Source organism: Sminthopsis crassicaudata, chromosome 1 (genome assembly GCF_048593235.1).
Source record: "Sminthopsis crassicaudata isolate SCR6 chromosome 1, ASM4859323v1, whole genome shotgun sequence".
NCBI lineage: Eukaryota > Metazoa > Chordata > Mammalia > Dasyuromorphia > Dasyuridae > Sminthopsis > Sminthopsis crassicaudata.
In genome coordinates this window covers 575,274,692-575,296,438 of record NC_133617.1, presented here as the reverse complement: position 1 = coordinate 575,296,438, position 21,747 = coordinate 575,274,692, and the positions used below count along the sequence as shown (strand labels likewise).

Sequence of the window (21,747 nt, the reverse complement as noted above, 5' to 3'; positions counted from 1 at the left end):
GTTCCAGACACCCTATCAGTTTAGCTTAATGTGGTTCAAAATTCCTGAACTTAATAGTTCTGATACTGTTCAGTGTCCCGTATAGTTGGGATTGCTGGTGTAAGCCACTGCTTCTTGCACTTCCCTGTATTTCTAGTAGATTTTTTAAAAAATGGAGTCCTTGCCTCAGTATTTGGGATCTTAGGTTGATCATACACTATGCTACCATGCTAATTTGTTTTTCCAAAAGGCCAGTTTTGGACAGCTCCTTAAATTGGAGTCATGGCATACAGACACACTTTGCAGTTTATAGCCAATAGATTTTCAAAGTAATAGGTTACAGTTATAGAGAGTTATTATCTCTAAGCATGATTCCCATATTTGCATATTCAGTCCTGGTTTCTTCACTTTCCATTGTTTATCTGTTGTTCAGTTACTCAGTTATGTTTAATTCTTTGTGACTCCATGTGGAGTTTTCCTGGCAAAAATACTGAAGTGTTTTGTCATTTTCTTCTCCAGTGGATTAAGGTAAACAGAGATTAAGTGACTAGCCCAGGGTCACACAAGCCATATTTGAACTCAAGGATTCCTGTTCACTGAGATACTCAGTGCCCTCCAGTCATACATTACCAACTGCCTATTGAATATTTTAGCATGCATTCTGTAGACATTTCAAACTCAGTATGTTCTTTTCAGCACTTGTTACTGTTCCCTGCCAAGCTCATCCTTCCAAATTTTCTCTTAACTACTTAAATAAGCCCTTGTGTTTTGTTTGTTGTTGTTCTTTTTTGTTTTTTTGGCATGTGTGTTTGTTTATTTGTTTTTAAGTTATCCAACCAACTATCATTATTCAGATATTTCTTTGAAGTAGGTCTTTCTGTGTTTAGATTTTCATTGTAATATAACCTTTCCCTAGTCTTTTACAAAAACCAGGATTAAAAGGCAAGTTATTTTGTAACCCTTATTGTTAAGAATAGACTTGATGATTTATACATTTTGTCATCATTATAAGGAGAGAATTAGAGAACCAAACTTCCTTTGGTATAACAAAAGGAAAGAATTGCGTCAGAATCCAACTTTGTAGATAAAAAGTGGAGTAAAATTAAGAGGATGCAGATATACCTTAGATTCTCTCTTTCAATAAACAGTAGTTTATTTTTGAAGGGAGGCCTTATTGTAAGGAAGATGTCTTGTTTCTGATACTTGCTATCTGATTAACAATGTCCAAGTCATTTTGCTTTTTAGTGTTCTAGACCTCCAGTTGCTCATTTATCTTTCCTAGTTCTGACCTAGCCCATAACAAATTTGTGAAATTCCTTGCAAATTAGTGAGCTATGAGATGTCTCTGTAGACGAAAAAAAAGTTTCTGAAAACAAAAATAAATGAAATTTATTCTCTTATATAACAAAAGTAGATGCAGCTTTAACAGATTTAAAGTTGCAAAATTAACTTGCCTTTCTGCCTTCCTTGGGTTTTGATCTTTAAAGTCATTTTCCTACTCTGGAAAATCTATTAAAAGTAAAAGATATTAATGTTCAGAGCACAGCAGAAGACGTGTCCTTTTCTTATTTTCTCAAATAATAGTGTGATTATAAATAGAAACTTTAGTATTTCATGTGTAGTAATTGATGGTAAAAATCTAGTGAATTACTAAAAGGGGCAGTTCAGAAACAAAATTTCAGTGAATGTGTGTCTTGGTTTATTTTGTTAGCAAAAATTAAATGAATGGAGGAGAGGACAGGAAGATAAGACTCAAAAAAACTAAAATTATATTTAGTCTGTTGTTTGAATTTATTTTCCTAACATTTTAAATGTGTTTTTTCAAATGCATTTTAAAAAATGAAAAATATCCTGGGTTTAAATAATTTCATCTACATCCTTAAAACATTCCTTATCTAAATATTTGCTACATAGGCATTTAGTGGCAATTCTTTATTTTAATTGGCTAAGTTTTTTATGTGCAAGAGATACTCAGCAGAAGGGTAATCTTAAATCTGATCAGCTTTAAAATGATTGATTAATCATTAAATTTCATTTTCAGGTATCTTACATTCTTTAGGTTAAAACTGTTTCCATTTTCAGTGTTCCACTCAAGAGTTCTTCTTGATTGTTAAAGCCCTGTGTCACCTGAAGAGAGAAATTCAAGCATTAATTCCTGCTATCACTTCCCAAATTAAATCAGACTTGCTTAAACAACTCCTTCTGGAAATTCCCGAACATCTCAGCCCAGTGGAGCACTATTTTAATATCCTTAATGAACAAGCTGCCAAGTAAGTATCAATATTTCAATATTTGTTTTAAAAAGTTAATGATTGGGTACTGGCTAAACAAAGAAAATTTGTTATGTGATTATTATGGAATATTTTTGCAAGTGGTAGGAATTTGAAGAAGCAAAAGAAGATATAAACTAATGTAGGAAAGTAGACAGGACCAGGAAGACAGTATGTTAAATTCAGTTATTCAGTCAGTCAGCATTTATTCATGTATCAAGTGCTAAGGATATACAAAATAATGGCAAAAATAGTCCCTGTCCTCAAGGAGTATGTGTTTTAAGAGAGTGATATATATACAGAGTAGATGGAAGGTAATCTGAGAAGGAAAGGCACTGGTAGCTATTTGGATTTGGAAGGGCCTGCTACAGAGGTACCAGTTAAAGCATTCTGGGCATGGGGAGCAACCAGTACCAATATGCAGAAATAGGAGATGAGATATTGTTTTCAAGGAATTACATGTAGCTGAGAATATATTTGGATCATAGAGTTTGAAGAGGAGAGTAAAATATAAGACAATGGGGAAAATAGGAAAGGGTCAGGTTAAGAAGAACTTTGAGTGTCAAAAAAAAAAAAAAAAAAAAGACTTTATATTTGATCTGGATATAATAGGAAGCCCCTAACGGTCATTGAGAGGTAAGTAAATGACATGGTGAGACTTTTTGCTTTAGAAAATCACCTTGACACCTGTGTGAGAGATAGTTGGAGTAGGGAAAGAAAAATTTGAGACAGGGCAATTAGTTGGAAAGCTCTTATAATAAAGTAATAAGAGTGAACTGAAGTTGTGGTTAGTTAATTAGAGATATGTAAAGAGAGTTGTAAAAGTAGAAATGACAAGATTTGTCAAATGATTAGAAGCTTGGGGATTGTGAGAGCAAGAGATTAAGCATGGTACTTGATGAGTGGGAGGGTGGTGTATCTTTAAGAGTAATGAGGAAATTCAGAAGAGAGGAAGATTTGTGCAAAAATTTATGCAAAAGATTTATGCAGGAGAGAGACAAGGTCTTGATAAATTTATCTGGGAATGAACTATATAGAAGTTATAATAAAAAAAATAGGAGCTGATGATATCACTAAGGGAAGTAGTGTAGAGCAAAAGAAAAGCCCCAGTGCTGAATTTTGGGAGAAACTCATGATTACTGGCTGATAAGAAACAGCAAATAAAATTGAGGAGTGGTTGGAATTATGTAAGGAAAATCAGGAAAAAGCTTTGTCATAAGAACCTAAAGTGGAGACTAGGAAAAAATTCTAGACTGGGAAATCTAGGAGGAAGTTATCAACTGTGTCAAATGGAGCAAAGAACTCAAGAGGGATAAGAATTGAAAAATGTGTGTTCTATTTGTCAATTAAGTAATTATTGGTAACTTTGGAAAGGATCAGGTGAATACTGAGGTTGAAAGTCATAATTTATAGAAGAGAATGTGAAAAATGAATGCCCTGACTATGGAGTTTAATCGTGAAGGAGGTAAGAAATAAATGATGATTATTATATGAATGAAAGTGAAAATCTTTTAAACATGATTATATTAAGAGCCAGTAGGTAGGGAGACATTGAAGATGAGAAATAGTAGAGAGGATAATCATAGTGATCTGTTTGGAGAAGACAGAAGTGGTACATGGAGAGAGTTTGGAGAGAGGGAGAGAGAGAAAATACTCCACTAGGATTACGTTACTACCTCACACAGAGTATGCTTTTATATCATAGTATTACTTTAAATATATGTACTTAACTAGAGAGAATACATCAATAGCTAGAGAATCATTATCTCATCAACTATACTGAGTCTTAAGAATATCTTTTCAGAGTTCCAACCCTCTACACCTAGCATTCAGGATTTGTTGTTGCTGTTGATGATGATGTTTTTCTTTCCATAAACTTTAATATGCTACATAATTATAGTGACCATACTTGACCCTAAAGAAGATGTGAGAAAATAAACTTTATTTTTTTTTGGCAGAGGTAGGACACTCTGGGTATAGTGTATGGCATATGATTTCTGATTTGGTTGTTGTATTAAATGACCTATTTTTTCCTCATTAATTTTTTGTTTGAAGCTTATTGGTTAGAGCAGATTCAGAATTTTCATTCAGAAATGAAAGTAATGTAAAAACAAAAACTGCTTCAAATTAAAAAAAAAAAAAGATGGTTAGGCACATTTGCCATTTTAAGTACATTCTTTTACTCTGACTTGGGAGCAATGAGCATTTGTATGCATTTGAAATGAGAAATGTGATCAGATTCTAAGGGATCTGAACTAAAGATTTCCAAGTGCAGATGGAAAATAAAAATTTAACTGGCTGTTACTTCACCAGCCCTGCTAGATTTGGGATTTCCCATAGGATTCACATAATAAGGGTGGGCATAGGAAGAACTAAGCTGGAGCAGCTTGTTTAATCCAAATGGTGGTATCCTATTGGCATCTTACATATATTTCCTGGCTGATTATACACAGGCTGTTTTATAATTAGGACCTACATATTCTAATGTCTAGAGGCAGATTTTTCCACAGGTGAAGTGGTTCTCTTGTTTAAAGCAGATAAAAATGATCTTAAAGGTACTGTGTTCAATGCAAATGTATATCTTTTATATCACTTTTTATAATTACAAAGTACTTTTAGCCCCATCATATCAGAGTCACATTAGAACCCAGGGTTTCTGATTCTAACTACATTTTTATTTCCATTATATCATACTGCCTTGGAATGGTGCTCTTTTAATCATTTATATATTTATCCTTATCTTCTTCCCTAGTTTAAGAACTGAACATGGCTAACCTTTCCACTTGTTCTATTGATTCCATCTTTTGCTTTTTTCTATGACCTTGTTTAAATTCATTTCTTCGCTGTTGTGTATATTTAACCCTTTCCTACCTATTAGCATTTTTCTGCCTGAAAATGTGTTTAGATTTCATGCTTCTAAAAATGTCTTCCTTTGATCAAGATTTTTTAGCTCTCATTCTATAGCTTACCTCCCCAAATAATAAAATTCTCAAAGACTACATGTATGAAGAACAGTCTATTGCCCAGATTACCAAAAAAATATAAGGATGGATAAACCTGTAGACCTTTTTTTTTTCTCCCCATCAGTATAAGTATATGAGACAGAAACACAGATGGATAAGCTGGGCTCAGAGCAGACTTTCACTTAACTTTCTCTCTTCATGCTTCTGAAATCTAGTTCCCATCCCCCCTCTTCTCTTGGAATTATTGTCTGGAAGGACATTAGTAACTATTCCTTATTGTCAGTCATATGATTGAGAACAGAAAACAACTAACCCTATAGATTATCCAGTTTATCCTCTTCATCATATAGATGAGAAATTGGGTTCCAAAAAAGTTAAATGACTTGTTCAAAGTTACCATAATAATATATAATATTAATAATAACTACCGTAGAGATTACCTTGTACCACTACCTTATTTTATAGCTTAGCTGAGAATAAGAAAGGCTGTTCTGAGATTGTAGTGGTAATTCTAGACAAAGATGAGTCTGGAAATCTCAACCTAATATTAATTATACGATATTCTTATGGAAATGCTGTTTGGTGCTTAGTACCACTCATAAATAGATTCTTCATGAGTACAAACATATTTTTTATTTTTTAGAATTGGAGATAAAACTGAGTTATTCAAGGACCTCACAGATTTCCCTTCAATAAGTAAGAGGAAAGAGGAAATACAAGTGGTTACTACCAAAATCAATCTACATTTGCAAGAAATACGAAGAGTACTAAAAAATCCTTCTGCACATTACAAAACAGTGTTGGGACAAGAGGTAATATGAATATATAGCTGACTGAATTTTATTTTCATGAATGCAGTTTGCTAAGTGAAATGAAAATTTGTGGAGAAATAATCCTGTTATTACATTATCTTGAGCTTCTTGAATTTGTTTTGCCCCCTCATAGTTTTGAAAAGAACAGTTCTAATAGCACTATTTTTTGGTACAGTTGATCAGAAAATCTGGCTGCAGAAAATAATTCTGTATTCTGTTTTGTTTGGTTATACGGAATGGGTTTTTTTTCTTAAGTAATTGATGTATATTTCATAGATTTCTAAAATGTAGAGCTGAAAGGGCCTTTAGAGTTATTGACCCATCCCTTTTACTTTATAGATTTAGATATGTCTAAAAAATTTAGAATTCTCCTTTCTATTAGGTCATATTTTTATAACATGGTATATCCTGTTTTGTTTTGCATTGGATTTGAAGTATACTTTCAGGGGGCTCAAAGTCAGAAGTCATTTTGTCTTTGTTACTTTACCTTATCTTAACAGACACTTCCCATGAATGCTTGCAAAAATTATATTAAATTTATAAAATTGTTAGAAATTTTTTTAAAATAACTAAGAAACCTGTTCTGATTTATCACTACTGTTTACTAAATATTTATTCATAAGATCATTACACTACATTAGCAGGAGTAAAGGATTTGAAGTCAAAGAAGCTAGGTTCAGCTCTCCACTTTCTTCTTTGTCCTTCTGTGCCCATAATATCCTTATGTGCAAAAGAACTGGATTGGATTGGACTACTTGCCCTCTAACTCTATTACCATAGAAGAAAAATTTGCTTATTTCTTCAATACTTAATCAATATAAGATGAGTGTTGGGAGTTTCCATGTTAACTTAAAAAGTGAAATGTGATTTTTATGAATATCCATATGAAGCATGATTTTTACTAGAAAAAATTTTTGTAATTAATACTTATTACCTGATTTCTTTATTGTATCGGGATATTCTTTGTTATGCTCCTTTGAATTATGACTGAGTACTTGATTGTAATATTAGAGAGACTTGAATTAATTTGTTTTAATATGTAATAATAATAATGGCTAGCATTTGCATAGTGCTTTAAGATTTGCAAAGCACTAAATCGCTTTTCATAGCAACTTTGAGAGGTGTGTACTGTTGTTATTTTATAGTTGAGAAATTGAAACTAAAGTCTTCCTGACTCTGGGCAAAACAAATTCAAGAAGCTCAAGATAATGTAATGACACTTAATCCTCTGTGCTAGCTACATTTATGATTAATGAAATTAAGATTTTAAATGTTTTTTTATTCAGTATAAACACCTCAAGAGTGAATGACTCTTTGTAACCTCTCATCCATGTGAATTTTTCTTGAAAGGTACATGTTCAGTGTGTTTTGTGATTTCATGCACTTCTGAATGCTCTCAGAATACTTAATGATGACATTCTTTTTGCAGGTTATGTAGCATGGATCTTTCATGTAAAAAAATAGCTCATTCACATGATTTTTTTTTTTTTTTGATATGTACTTAAATGTTTATTGACTAATTATAATCAGATTAATTATAATTAATTGTAAATGAACCAAATGAAACAGATGCAGAATTTAAACATTTGAATTACCATTAGCCAACCTCTTCTTTATCCCCGCTATTGGATTCCTTCCCCTTTGTCAATGTAGGCTACCATTCCAAGGCCAACCACTGACTTATTCACACAACATTCTTGAAAGAAGTAGAATAAATGATAAAGTTTGATGAAAAGCTTACCATATTTAGGTTCACACAGTGTGGCTCACTGGCAGACCTGCTGTATTAGGTTAGGTGCATCTAGGCATACTACACAGCCTGCAAAATATTAACCATCATCATTCCATATTCTGATTTAAAGATTAAAGATAATAAGAAATAATAGAAACCTACTTTTAAAGGAAGTGATACAGCCTTTTGATCTCTCCAGAGTCAATGAGCCATGATGTTTTCCCATCTCTTATATTTAGTAAACATTTGAAGATTTTAAATGGAGACTTTGAAAGGTGAAACCTTGTGATTTGAATAATAAAACTGGATAATTTGTAAAATATATTTTTACAATTTAAAGACATCATTTTGAAGTAATCTCAGAACTTCCTGATGTTCCTTTTTTAGAAGGGAAGAGACCAGGGAAAATAAAGAGACCAGGGAAAATAACTTTGCATAATTATTATATTGATTTCTGTTTAGCTTTCTTTCCTCAGAGTTGGTGTGGAACATAAGTGATCATTTAAAAATTTCAACTGTTTAATAAGTGACAGTCTTCAAGGATATTTTGCATGAACCTTTTTTTTTTTTTTTTGGTGCTTAAACCATCTTTTTTATTGCCAACTTCTCTGAGAATTAAAATTATTAGTATCTTACATTTAAGTTTACCTTCCTCCATTTTCAAAGGAGCTTAACTGTTAAGTTAAGTTAAAATTAACTTAACTGTATATATATGATTAATAGGGAAAAATTAATAAATGAGAGAAAAATAAAAAGGCAAGAAAAGCTCCATAAATCACAATGGACAAAAACAAATTGACCCTGAATTAGCAATTTGGCATTTTCATTTTAAAAGCAGATGCAATGCTGAGATCAAATAGTAGGATTATATGAGTTATGTTGGACAGTCATCTTCATCTTATACTCAGCACTACTATCATTGAGCATTAGAGCCAAAGTGAGGCAAGAAGAAACTAGAAAGGATTCAGAAAAGGAGCCCAAAAATGATTTAAAGAACAGATAAAGATAGATGAAAAAGAGTTGTTAGTATTATAGAGGAGTAGGCAATTTTATAAAGGTTATAATTTATAAAGATTATAATTTTATAAGATAATATTAATTCTGTTGTCAGTCTCTTAAGCCTGAAAGAGACGAAATACATGATGCAACCTAAAGGATGCAGAGAAGATAAAAAGAATTGGCTAATAATTAATAACTGAGTGAGTTAGCAAAAGCTGCTATGAACTTTCCTTTAAAAATGCCAAGAGTCAAGACCCTTTCAAAAGGGTCACAAAAGAGGAATTCTACGGAGGAATGGATTAATTTACATTTGAAGATCTCTTCTGGCTCTAAGATTTAATGATTTCCTGTGCTATATATTGCCAGGATTTGCAACTGATACTAATATGTCTTTGACACCTTTAGTGTCAGAACAAGCAGTTTTTTGCTTTTTTTTTTTTTTTTTTTTGTTGTTTTTTTTTTTTTGGTGTGAGGACAACTTTTTAGGTACCATCATACTAAGTGGGACAGGGGATAGAGCACGAGGCCTGGAGTCAAGAGTTCAAATAGCTGGGTTATCCTGGTAATGTTACTTATCCTATTTGCCTCAGTTTCCTATGTAATGAGTTTCCTGTAAAATGATATGGAGAAGGAAATGGCAAGCCATCCAGTATCTTTGCCACAAAAGCCCAGGGGGTCACAAAGAGTCAGACATGACTGAAATGACTGAACAACAAAAACAATACTTGAAGGTGACATGCTATGATTTAGTAGTTCCATTGACTTTGTCCATATGCCTTCCCTTACCTGTCGCAAATAGTGGCACATTTACATACTTCTCACTAATGATAGGTTCAGATAGCCTCATCCGTATTCCTTTTGCTTCTTTACACACAAAGTATAAGAAAAGGATCCCAGATGTGGAATGTGTATCATAGGCACTGCTGTCTCAGGGACTAATAAGAGCTTTCCAGAATGCTCTATTAGTTAATGCTCAGGACTAATTGTAATTTAAGTTCAGTTATATACAGTGATCAGCTGTTTAAATAACTAATGAATTTTTGGAATTTAAAATATATTTTGGACTTTTCCTTAAATGTTCAACATTTCCTTTTCCTTTATTTTAGTTTCTCATAGAAGTAAAGAACTCTCTCATATCTTCAATACCATCTGATTGGGTTAAGGTTGGAAGGTAGGTTAAAAAATAATTATTTTTCTCTTATTTAACTTTATGATAACATTACTGTTTCTCTGTATAATTGGAATATGAATAGTCAAATTTTCAACTTAAAAACAAAGCTTTTATTTTAGTTTTGGTAAGGGACATTAAATAAACGTTATTGTTCTAGCCATTCTAATCATTATTTTAAAAGATGATTTTCTTTTTATTTTAAAATAAGTGTTTCACTGGGAATTTTGTATAGCAGTAGTTTTTGACTTTTGTCTGATTAGCTGAAGTAAGTGATTTTGCTAGAGACATGTATGTGAGAAAAAGAGAAGCTTTCAGATTTTAGGAGGATTTCTTCTGCCTGAATATTTTAATAGTTTGCTGTCTTCTTTAAATCATATAGAAATTTAATTTCCAGTTTCAGGTAGATCATAACCTCTTCATTTTTAGTAATTTTCATAGCAAAAGTGATTTTATAGAGTAGCTTATTCATTCTCATGTGTCAAGATCTACTAACAGATTGACAGCAATAGATTCATCATATGTTAGCATCTGGGGCCAGAATGGAGATAGAGTTTTTTCTTTCAGAATAAGCAATGACTCTTGTAAATAAAGGCTTTATTTCAGAGGACGATAGGAGTTACCAAAGAATAGTATGGTATTATGTGTTAATTAGGTTAGTAATTAACTTCAAAATAATATCCTTCACAAAAATGAATGATTTCATCCTTAATTATACTTACTATCCTGAGTTTTTATGGGTTCACAGTGAAATTATCTTTTTAGACAGAGTTGACATAAAAAGAAGGGTAAAGTTGGCCATAGTAGTAAAGGAATTGTAAAAAGAATTGCAAAGACCATTTTCATTTATTCTCAGTGTCAAAAACAGATTAGAGCCTATATTACAAGAAAATATTGAATAATATATCATTTTAATTGTTGTATTAATGATTTGTCATTTATTGCCAATAGCACAAGAGGCTCCCAAACTACCCAGACCTATCTTATAAATTCCTAACACTTTTCTTTTTTTTTTCCTTACTGTGCATTTGGAATAAGATATTCTAGCATCTTTTCTTCCTCCCAGATCTGTTTTTCCTTCACCGCCTTTTCAGGCATTCTTCCTTTTGTCTTTTCCTTTTACTCCACTCTTATTTTAGCCTCCAGCTAGTTAGTGGAAGTCTTATTTTCAGAGAACTTACTTGATATTGAATCATGGGAGTCTCTTCAGATCTACACTTGTAATGTCATTAAATCATTTATACCAGAAGAGAGAGCTAGGATAAAATGTATTTGCATAGAAACTTAAACTACATTTAGTATAAAGGAAATTAGCATGGGATAGTATAATAGCAGTTATCTTCTGAGCATTCAGTAAAAGGTAGTAGAGTGAATGAATAACAGCCTTTAAAAAGATTTATTACAAGTTTTTTTTTTTTTTTTTTTTTTTTTAATGCCTCATTATTTGGCTTTTGGGACTACAGGAAGGGCAGGTTAGTTCATCATGAGCCAGACCTTTAAAGTGATATGATAGAGGAGATAAATCCATCCTCTTGGTATAGATTTGCCAAGGTAAAGTTGATTAATGTGACAGCACTATAGACAGGACAATGGAAAAGGAACAGAGAACAAGTTACAGTTCTTGCCATCAGACAGTTTATCCATATCCTGTTCTTTTCCTAATGTTAAAATTGATGTGAATAGATGGGGATTATATATAGAAAGATTAGTAAAATCACAATGACTTTGCATCATTTTTCTGTGTGGGAAATTTAGAAAACAGTTCAATTTCCAAAGATTTCTTTCACCTTCTTTGTCCTTTGAATTAATTTATTGTGTTTTGCTATCCCATATATGTATTCTACTAATCAAACTGGTTTCCCATTGGCAAATTTTAACAGAGAGAACTTTCTATTGCTGAAGCTAAAACATTCTAAATTTATCATACTGATTTTATATTCAAGAATAACTTTCAAAAGCTTTCTGTCCAAACCATTCTATAGAATCCAAGAGCTTTTCTTTATGGTAAAGATTATTGAAACGAATAGATTTGAGTAGCATAATAATAGAATGCTCCCTCTTACATCTATTTCCAAGGTTTATCAGAGAATAATAAAGAGCTACTCTAATTTTCTGAAGTGATGGTATTACTGATTTCTAAGTAACCTTGATTTCCTATTTATGTTTTTCTTCTCTTCTAGCACAAAAGCTGTTAGCCGCTTTCACTCTCCTTTTATTGTAGAAAATTACAGACATCTGAATCAGCTCCGGGAGCAGCTAGTCCTTGACTGCAACACTGAATGGCTAAATTTTTTAGAGTGAGTTTACAATGAAATGTATAATCTGACTTTTGCTCTGAGAAATAGACCGGAAAATCTTTCTATCAAAAGGAAAAGTTGAAATTACTGCTTTGATTTCTTTTAGCCTGCCATAAAATAGTTGAATTCATATGCTCTTTGATTTTATTTTTAATCCATTGAAATGTAAGCTCATCTTAAAGTCTTTGCTTGTGGAATAAACATTTATTTGTGGTTAGTTACTATAAATTTGAGCCTGAGGATTTGATATAATCAGTAAGTCATTGCCTTCTGTTATTATTTAATTCTGTTACATACTCAAAATTTTTTCAAATTCAGAGAAAATATGAATCAGTAATTTGGGAATAATTTATTTCCTTATAAGCATTAAAGTAAATTTACATTTTTTTCTTCTACATTGGTCTTAATTGCTGGACACCAGAGGATATAGTTGGCTATTTTTCTGTGTTTTATGTATATTTTGATATTATTCTATACAAGTAGTATACTCTACCTAGTCAATTTTTCAGATATACATGAGTATTTCTGTATTGTCCAAAGTGTTTCATAGAAATTTTGTCTCTGAAAACTAGTATGTTAAGTATGTTAAAGGTGACCACATTCCTACTATTAAGTGTATGCTGCCTATCAAATGCAATATATTTTAGAATAAGCCTTCTTTGTTATAAATAGTTCCTACTTCCTCTTAACATTGACTTTTGCCCATGTTGGTCACATGTTCATGCTGATGCTAATCTTTGAGGTAGTTGTTTGTTTGTTTTTTTCATTTTTATAACCATACTTTGTATAATGTTGCCTAAAAGTCATTAATAACCCCTTGTTGTGAACTCCCATCAATATTGTGATATTTTTCAACCAGGCACTCAAGACAATTATAATGGTTGCCTTCCTCTCCTTTTCATGCTATTTCATCCAAAATTTCATTTTTACATAACTAATTAGCTAACCCAGGCAAGATATGCCTGGATTTTCACAAGTTATTATCAAAAGATATATTATTTATATCTTTACTTTTTATTTCGCTTTCCTTTCCAAATATATCCATCCACCTTCCATACCCCATAAAACATCCTATATAATGAGCCATACCTTTTAATATAGAATGAAAAGAAAGAAAAAATGAAGCAAAACAAATACCAGTGATCTAAGGGTATATACAATGTTCCTCACCCATAATTTACCAACTCTAGAGATGGAAGTGATTTGCACTTCCTCATTTCTTCTCCATAGCCAAGAGTGACCATTATAATTAATTTCATAGCATTCAATTTTGGTTCTCCTTTGTTTTTTCTTTTTACATTGTTTTAGTTTTTAATATATACTTTGTCCCTAGTTCTGCTTATTTTGTTTTTTTTTTTTAATTAAAAATTTTTTTTTTGCTTTTTTTTTTTAATTAAAGCTTTTTATTTTCAAAATGTATGCATGGATAATTTTCAACATTCAATCTTGCATATCCTTTTGTTTCAGATTTTTTTCCCTCCCTTCCTCCTATCCCCTCCCTAAATGGCAAATAATCCAATATATGTCAAACATATGCAGTTCTTCTTTACATAATTCCACAATTATTGTGCTGCACAAAAAATATCAAATCAAAAAGGAAAAAAATGAGAAAGAAAACAAAATGCAAGGCAATAACAATAAAAAAGTGAAAATACTGTGTTGTGATCCACACTCGGTTCCCAGAGCATCTCTCTGGGTGCAGATGGTTCTCTTCATCATAAGATCATTGGAACTGGCCATGTCCGTCAGAATTGATTATCATATAATGTTGTTGCTGTGCTTACTTTGCTCTTCATCATTTTAAGTTTTTCCACGATGTTTCTGAATTCTTTATACTCATTTGGTTTTTTAAGTGAAGTAATATTCCACAGTCATGTGTGGTTTTTTTTTTTTTGTTTTTTTTTTGGGCCATCCCTTACTCAATATGATTGTTTGGCCAGCTAGATGATGCAACAAATGGAATGGCAGGCCTGGAATCAGGAAGATCTGAATTCAAATCTGGCCTTCCTCACTAAGTATGTGACCCTGGGCAAGTAACTTAACTTTGTTTGCCTTTTTCTCATTTGTGAAATAAGTTCAAGCAGGAAATGGGAAACCACTCTAGTATTTTTGCCAAGAAAATCCCTGTCATGAGGAGCTGGATACAACTGAAATGACTAAATAATAACAATAGCAATCAATAAGTGCGCTTGAATTTCTAGAGAATTCCTTGGCAAATGTTTATAAGATAATTAAATGGGTACAATAAAGCAAAATTTAGAAAAAATTCTATAAGGGAATAGAGAGATAGTAATAAGTGTACCATACTTATTGCATTTTTATATTATTAATTTTGCTTTCTTCTTTACCTCAAGCATTTCTTTATAGACAGACCACAAGCCTTTGCCACTTTAATAGATGTGTTTTGCAATTCTCCCAGACTGAAAACCATACCTTTTTTTTTTTTTTTTTTTTTTTTTAAATCAGAGACATTAAGCCTTTCATGGTTGAAGAGCATTTTGTTTAGACATTTTTCAATTGTCTCTTATTCTTTGTGACCCCATTGGGGATTTTCTTGGAAGAGATATTAGATTGATTTCCCATTTCCTTTTCCAGCTCATTTTACAGATGAGGAAACTGGAGGAAAATAGTTGAGTGACTTGTCTAGTATCACACAGTTAATTAATAAGTGTCTGATGCAAGATTTGAACTCATGAAGTTTTCCTGACCTGGCACTCTATCCATTGTGTCTCCTAATTTTAGTAGAAGACAGTGTAGTACAATTCAACAGATACTTATTAAGAATATGTGCAAGTCATTGTTTTAGATCCTGAGGATGTTAAAAATGTGCTCAGGAGTTCTTAACTTGGTGTCTGTGAATTTAGTTTTTGGAAATCTTTTGATAACTATATCTCAATTCATAATGGAATGAAATTGGCTTTTTTTTGGGGGGATAATCATACATATTTTATTTGATGCATTTAAGACCATTCCAAAATGGGGTCCCTGGACCTCACCAGATTGCTAAAAGGGTACATAACACAGAAAAGGTAGAGAAGCCCTCTAGACTATGCTTTTTTCCCTGCAATTTAAGAAGAAAAGACATTTAACACAGATATCAGTAAGACAAGGAACAATGCAAAAAGGAGAGAATGGGACAGGAATCACTTGTTTGAAAGAATTTGACTTAAGAACAGTTTAGCCTGGCCAGAAGATAGAATATTCAAAGGGGGGTGGATAGAGATAGCATGAAATTACAAAAATAGGTAGGAACAAGCCAGTGGAAAACTTGGAATGTCTTGGTTCAAGCCTATTCTTTTCGTAGTTGGCAGTGAAGATTTTCTTAGTTGCGTAATAACATTGTCTGCTATCTTTTTTTGAGTCAACTACTGATTTATTACAACTTGTAATACTAATATTTGTAATACTTGGAAAACGAGAAGGAAGGATAGAAATGACAAAGTCATATAAAAATATCCTTACATCTCTAGTCTGACCTATTTAAATATTTTTCACATCTAAAAATGTAAAGGAGGAAAAAATTAATGATTATAACAATTTTGTTAGTTATGTTTAACCAATATAAAACAATTGTCATAAAGAAGTGATCAAAAGAACCTAAAAACTAACACTTGATTTACTATCATTGATCTCTGCTCAGGTGGGAAATTTAATTTCATAATGCTAGGTGTGTATGGTTACTTTTTTATGGCATCAGTAACACAAATAGTTGATGCCATCAAATCTTCAGTGACTCCTTGATCCCTTTTCTTTCAAAGTAGAACATCAAATATAGTTTATTTTATAATATAGTTTATTTTATTTTTCTCTAAACATATTATCCATATTGAAGCTTATCTGCCAATTTTCTGTGTTTTTGTACAACCTTTATGAGACCTCTATAGTTTCTTCCTCAAATTTATCATATCTCTGGAAGACCTTAGGTATACTTTTCATCTTGTGTTTACTTTTCAGCAAATTATGATCCAAAAGGCCTGGTTATATAAGTTGTTATTGATTAGGCACCAAAGCCTTTGACAGCAATTCTGGTCTTGGATTTTTCCAGGCTGCTTCAAAGAGCAATATTTCATTAGCTTTTTTGATCCACAGCCCTCCTACTATACTGTAGACTTTGCTAATATATCAAAATTGGCAAGACTATCCCATGATACCTTAGCCAGTTGTCTGCTTTTGTAGTATCTGACTCAGTTTGCCTCACAGTCACCTCATTTAACTCCTTGTATTTAACCCCTTATGACCTAGTCCAAAGACCTTGTATAACACTCACCTAGCACTACTTACCAACCGAAGGAAGGAAGTCTAACATTCTTCTCTTCTCACTTTGGCAACCTTTTCAATTAAAAAAAAAAATGAACAGATTTTTCTCTCTTCATTAGCAATTCCACTAGTTATTAGTCAGGGTTGAAATGTGAAGCAAGGAAAACTGGAATTAGCTTGTTTGGATTCTTTTTAGTTTATCTGATAAAACATTTATTAGACCAGTATGTTAAAATTAATAGTTGGGTGATGAATGGTTAAAACACATCACCTTATTCTATTATCCATGTATCTGTCCCTATTGTCTCTTACCACAGGTAATCAAACATTGATTGAGCTTTAACCAGCATTCTTGCAGGGAGAACTCCCAAGAAAGAAAGGCACTGGTTACCATGAGCACTGTTTAATGAGATGCCATATGGTCTGAGTTTTTATTTTTATTTTTTTTTCACTAACCCTGGTGAACTCAGCATCAAATAATTGAATGCTAGTGATGCAACAAGTATATTTGTCTCTTCCTGGCATACACGTATTTGTATTATTAATATTGTTTTTATCAGAATGCTATTGAAAATAAAAGATGTCAGAAATCAGTGAGTGAAAAAAAAATGCATTTCTTGTTTGCATTCTGGAAAAAAAAAAAGCTAAGTACTAGATTGTGCTCTGTTGGACTCGGAAACCTTTTCATTTGAAAATTTCTTTTAAAATTGAATTATACTAGCTCTAAAGCAAAGTTCAAACATGTTAGAAATGTATTCCCAAACAAGTAGGAAAATATTTCCCTTTCTCAGTTTAATTCATATTCATGGAACAGAATCTAATCCAAAACTCAGATCTTTATAGTCTCAAGAACTTTTAACATGGATTTTTTTTTTTTTTTTTTTTTTTTGTCAAAGACTGAGCAATATTTATGTCACACAGATGTAGGAAATACTGAAAACATGGTTCTGTTTGATTTCATGATTTATAATATCATTGAATATTATAAAAATTGGAATTAAAAACCATAAGTTTCCTTGAGAACCTAGACTCTCTTTTGCTCTTTCTTTGTATTTCTAGCACTTAGCATAGTGCTTTTCTTGAGTTGTTTTAGTTGTATCCCAGATTTTGTGAACCCTTTTTGAAAGTGTTTTCTTGGCAAAGTTATTGGAGTGGCTTGCCATTTCCCTCTCTAGCTCATTTTACAGATAAGGAAACTGAGATAAATAGGGTGAAGTGACTTGCCCAGGGTCATACAGTTGAGGTCAGATTTGAATCCATGAAGGTAAATTTTTCAGATTCCAAATCCAATATTCTATCCATGTGTTTCCTAGCTGCCCAATCTGGAATAGAGTCTTCCAAAGAAAGGACTGGAGCCTTATGCAGATCAGGCTTGCCTTAAGTGATATGTACTTGTGGGAAGATTGATTACATCCAACTATCCTCAATACTAATAGTTGTTTCTAAAACAACTGTACACTACACTATACTATACAACCATATCCACTATAGCCTAATACTCTGTTCTGCAGATTTGTAAACTCAACCTAATCTTACCTTGACTTCACAGTTGTATTAGTAGGATCCTAGATTTGGAGTTTGAAGGGACCTTAGAGGCTATTGAGTCCAAACTCTCATTTTGTAGATGTGGAAACCAAGGGCAGAGTTTTTGTTAAATCATCGATTTGAATTCTTCCTCAGATACTTACTAGTTTTTTGACTCTGAGGAAGCTTCTTAATCTCAGATTTTTCATCTGTAAAATGAAGCAACTGCAAATGAAGCAAGCTGACCTCTCAAGATCCTTTCTGCTTTAAATCTATAATCTTCTGATCTTCAGTGATTTGTATAGGTTCATGCATTTGAGGTAAGATTTCAGATCAAGTCCTCCTGACTCTGAAGGCATTTCCATCCCCTAAGATACACAGCAGAAATGAGCGCGCGTGCACACACACACACACACACACACACACACACACACACACACACACACTATCGTGTTGGGACTGGAATACAGATTACTCTAGGTAAAATAAAGACATGGATGCTGAGCCCCAGAAGTAGATCATAGAGCAGATGTGGAGGCATGATGGAATTATGGTAGATTTCAGCTGTCTGGACATATGATAGAGCATTTTCTTTCTGATGAAAGTAGAGTAGCCTGCAAATTCTTGAGTTGCGTAATGAAAATTTCATTCTTGAGAAAGTAGAAAAACCAGTAAAGAAAGCTGTCATTTTGTAAATGACAAATATCAATGATCAATGCCAAATAAATACTCAGGACCAATATGGGTATTGAAATAGAGAATGTTAGGAAGAAGACAATAAACTAACTTATATAGTTTATGATAGATAATGAAGTCAGTACTGAAAATAGTCCCACATATACACCATAGATTTTGATAGTATTTTTCAGGGTTTAGGAAAAGAACATATAGAATTTAAACATCGAGAGATGTAGGATGTTTCCAACAACGACATCCTTACAACACAAATGCTACACAACAGATGAAAAAAGAAAATTGCCAAAAGAGAAATTATCTGATATTTTCAGAATGAAAAATTGAGTTTTCAAAAAAAATTTGTACATCATCACATCCTAAATTTTTATTAAGATAATATATTATTAAAAATCTAAGTGTACTTTTCTCCTTCCAGCTCTAAATCTGGCATTCTCTAGTGTAAAGGTGGGAAATAATGGAGTTATTGTTGTTGTTCATCCATCATTTTTGAAGAAATATTACATATACTGGTGTTAGACCCTCAGTTTATCAATTGGTTTCACTGACCTGGTTTTTCCTCTTTATTTTAAAATGTTTGTTATCCAGAGAAGACTTTTTGTTAGGTAAAGGATATATGGGATACATTTTGAAATGAATGTGTTTTTAAAATAAAAACAAATAAGAGAGTGATATTGTTTTTTCAAAAAGGAAATTCTTACTAGATCAAGGAATTATAATATTGGTGGATGGTGGTGTAAAAATGGAAACATGATTTGCTTGTGTACACAGTATTTTATTAATTATATATTATTCCACCCCCTAACAATATAAAAAAAGAATCTACATGTTCCAGTGGTTGTCTTATTAAGAAAAATAAGATGCGAGATTCAGGGGCTGTTTCTCCTGGGCATATTGAGCATGTCCACGTGAAATAACCCAAGTTTGTGGCTCTAAAGGTTAAATAAAGATATTATTTTTGATATGACCAGCTTAGCTGTCAAAAATCAATGTTTCACTTTTCATGTTTGTTTTTGTGCTTCTACAGTCATTTCAGTGAACACTATCACTCTTTGTGTAAAGCGGTTCATCACTTAGCAACTGTCGACTGCATTTTCTCACTGGCCAAGGTCGCTAAGCAAGGAGATTATTGCAGGTAATCTGTTTTACTTATGTCTCTTATTGTTCTAAATCAGTAAGTCATTCCTCCTCTCTCTTATTTAAAAAGTAAAACTACTCGTTTATTTGTTCTGTGATAATGTTAGATGTGATATGTGTATCATACATCTGACATTGTTTTACTAATAGGGATGAATAGCTCACGCTTATCATCTCAAAAAAATGCCTCAGTACTCAAACTAGGGATTTTTTGAGGCTGTATCACCCTATTTTGCCCAACCTGGCAGTAGAGCACTCAGCTAATTAGCTTGGAAACTTTGACCTCTTCCATTTCTGGCCTGCACTGCTTTATTCCTCCAGAGGCAACCCGATGGTCTGTCCATCCTCCTTAGTCACTCCTGGGGGGGGAGTCTCATATTGATGCTGGATGTTAGTGTGGACATCCAATCAGTTTTAGATGTTTGCATTAAAGTTTAGAACTCCCTAGCTCAAGCAGCTTCCATAATAGTAAAGAATTATAAATGTGTATCATACCTTGTTCAAGACAAATCTTTTATTGTAATTTAAGCAAGTCACCTTCTATAAAAGCAATTTGAATGGTTCTTATTCTGTGAAAAAATGCTTTGCTCTTTATTCCCTTTGTTAGTATAGTATTAAGGGAAATGGTCAAGACTTAAATATTATTTTAGGATGACATCTATGATTTTTAAAGTTGCAATAGATAAATTGAAAGATGAATGATGTATTGCTGAGGCCCTAAATTCCTCCTATTACTCATGGAGAGGTAATGCTTAAAGAAACTTAACCATACATGTCCCTAGAGCTAAAAAGCGAGTCACCCCAAGTCATAGAGCTAATGAGTAGCTGAATCCAGGCCTTCCAGCTCCAAATCTGGTGCTCTTTTTATTATGTAGCATTGGTTCTGTCACAAGGATAAAAGTTGGTAAGATTTTTCTTGGCTTCCTTCTTTTTCCCTTACTATGCTTCTCAATCAGTAAATCAATAAATATTTATTCAGCACCCACTTTCTATGTGTCAAGCATTGTGCTAAGTGCTAGGGATACACAAAAAGGCAAAAGACAATTTCTGCCCTCAAGGAGCTCACAATATATAAATGAAGGAGAAAATATGCAAACATATGTACACACAAGCTGTGGACAATATAAAAAGGAAAAAAAAAAATGAGAGTGAAGGCAATAGAATTAAGAGGGATTGGGAAGGCTTCCTATAGAAAGTAGGGCTAGCTGGGACATAAAGGATGTCAGTAATCAGAGATGAGGAGGGAGGAGAGTGTTTTAAGCATGGAGATAGTCCGAAAGAATGCTGGAGCCAAGAGGTGGACTGTTTAAATGTGGAACAGCCACAAGGCTATGATGGTTGAATGGAAGATGGACTAGAGTAGGGAGAGAGACTTCTAGGCAGACAGATACCACCTCCTATTGGTGTTATAGTTGTAACAGGTGACACAAGTATGTGTGTGTATACACATTTAATATTTTAGCAGAGTGCTTTACATAATAATTTCATTCTCATAGGAATTCTTGTTATTATAGATATTTAGTGCAGGTATTATTGAGCATAATAGAATATTAGAGTTGAAAAAGGCCTGAAAGATTATCTCTTCCCAAACTCTTATTTTCTAAATTAGGAAATTGTGATTCATTGAGCTTAAGTGACTTGACTGTGATCACAGAGCTAGTAAGTATCAGAGAAGGTGTTTGAGCCAGGTCTTTTTGGCAGCATAGCTATTTGTCTCTCCACTAAGCCAAACTGCCATTGACTACCATTCTATGACATATAAATGTTTCCCTTAAGAAGAGCTGGAACATCCTAGTTATGAGCATTAGAAGACATAAAAGTATATTTCAAAGCTGTTTTAGAGCCAAAAGCAGAGATACAGTGCCTGAATATAGGAGAAGACAGAGATGAAACAAGGTGGGAGACTATCTTCAGAA

At 32.7% G+C, this 21,747-nt stretch overlaps 1 protein-coding gene across 1 annotated transcript in view; it reads left to right on the top strand.

Moving 5' to 3' along the window:
* The window catches only part of MSH3 (mutS homolog 3), a 193,616-nt gene that overhangs the window by 115,186 nt on the left and 56,683 nt on the right, over positions 1 to 21,747 (top strand). The window contains exons 14-18 of the mRNA XM_074282190.1: positions 2,062 to 2,249; positions 5,856 to 6,024; positions 9,862 to 9,926; positions 12,104 to 12,220; positions 19,722 to 19,829. Of these exons, the coding sequence (XP_074138291.1) occupies positions 2,062 to 2,249; positions 5,856 to 6,024; positions 9,862 to 9,926; positions 12,104 to 12,220; positions 19,722 to 19,829 (647 nt within the window). The remainder of the gene's footprint in view (positions 1 to 2,061; positions 2,250 to 5,855; positions 6,025 to 9,861; positions 9,927 to 12,103; positions 12,221 to 19,721; positions 19,830 to 21,747) is intronic.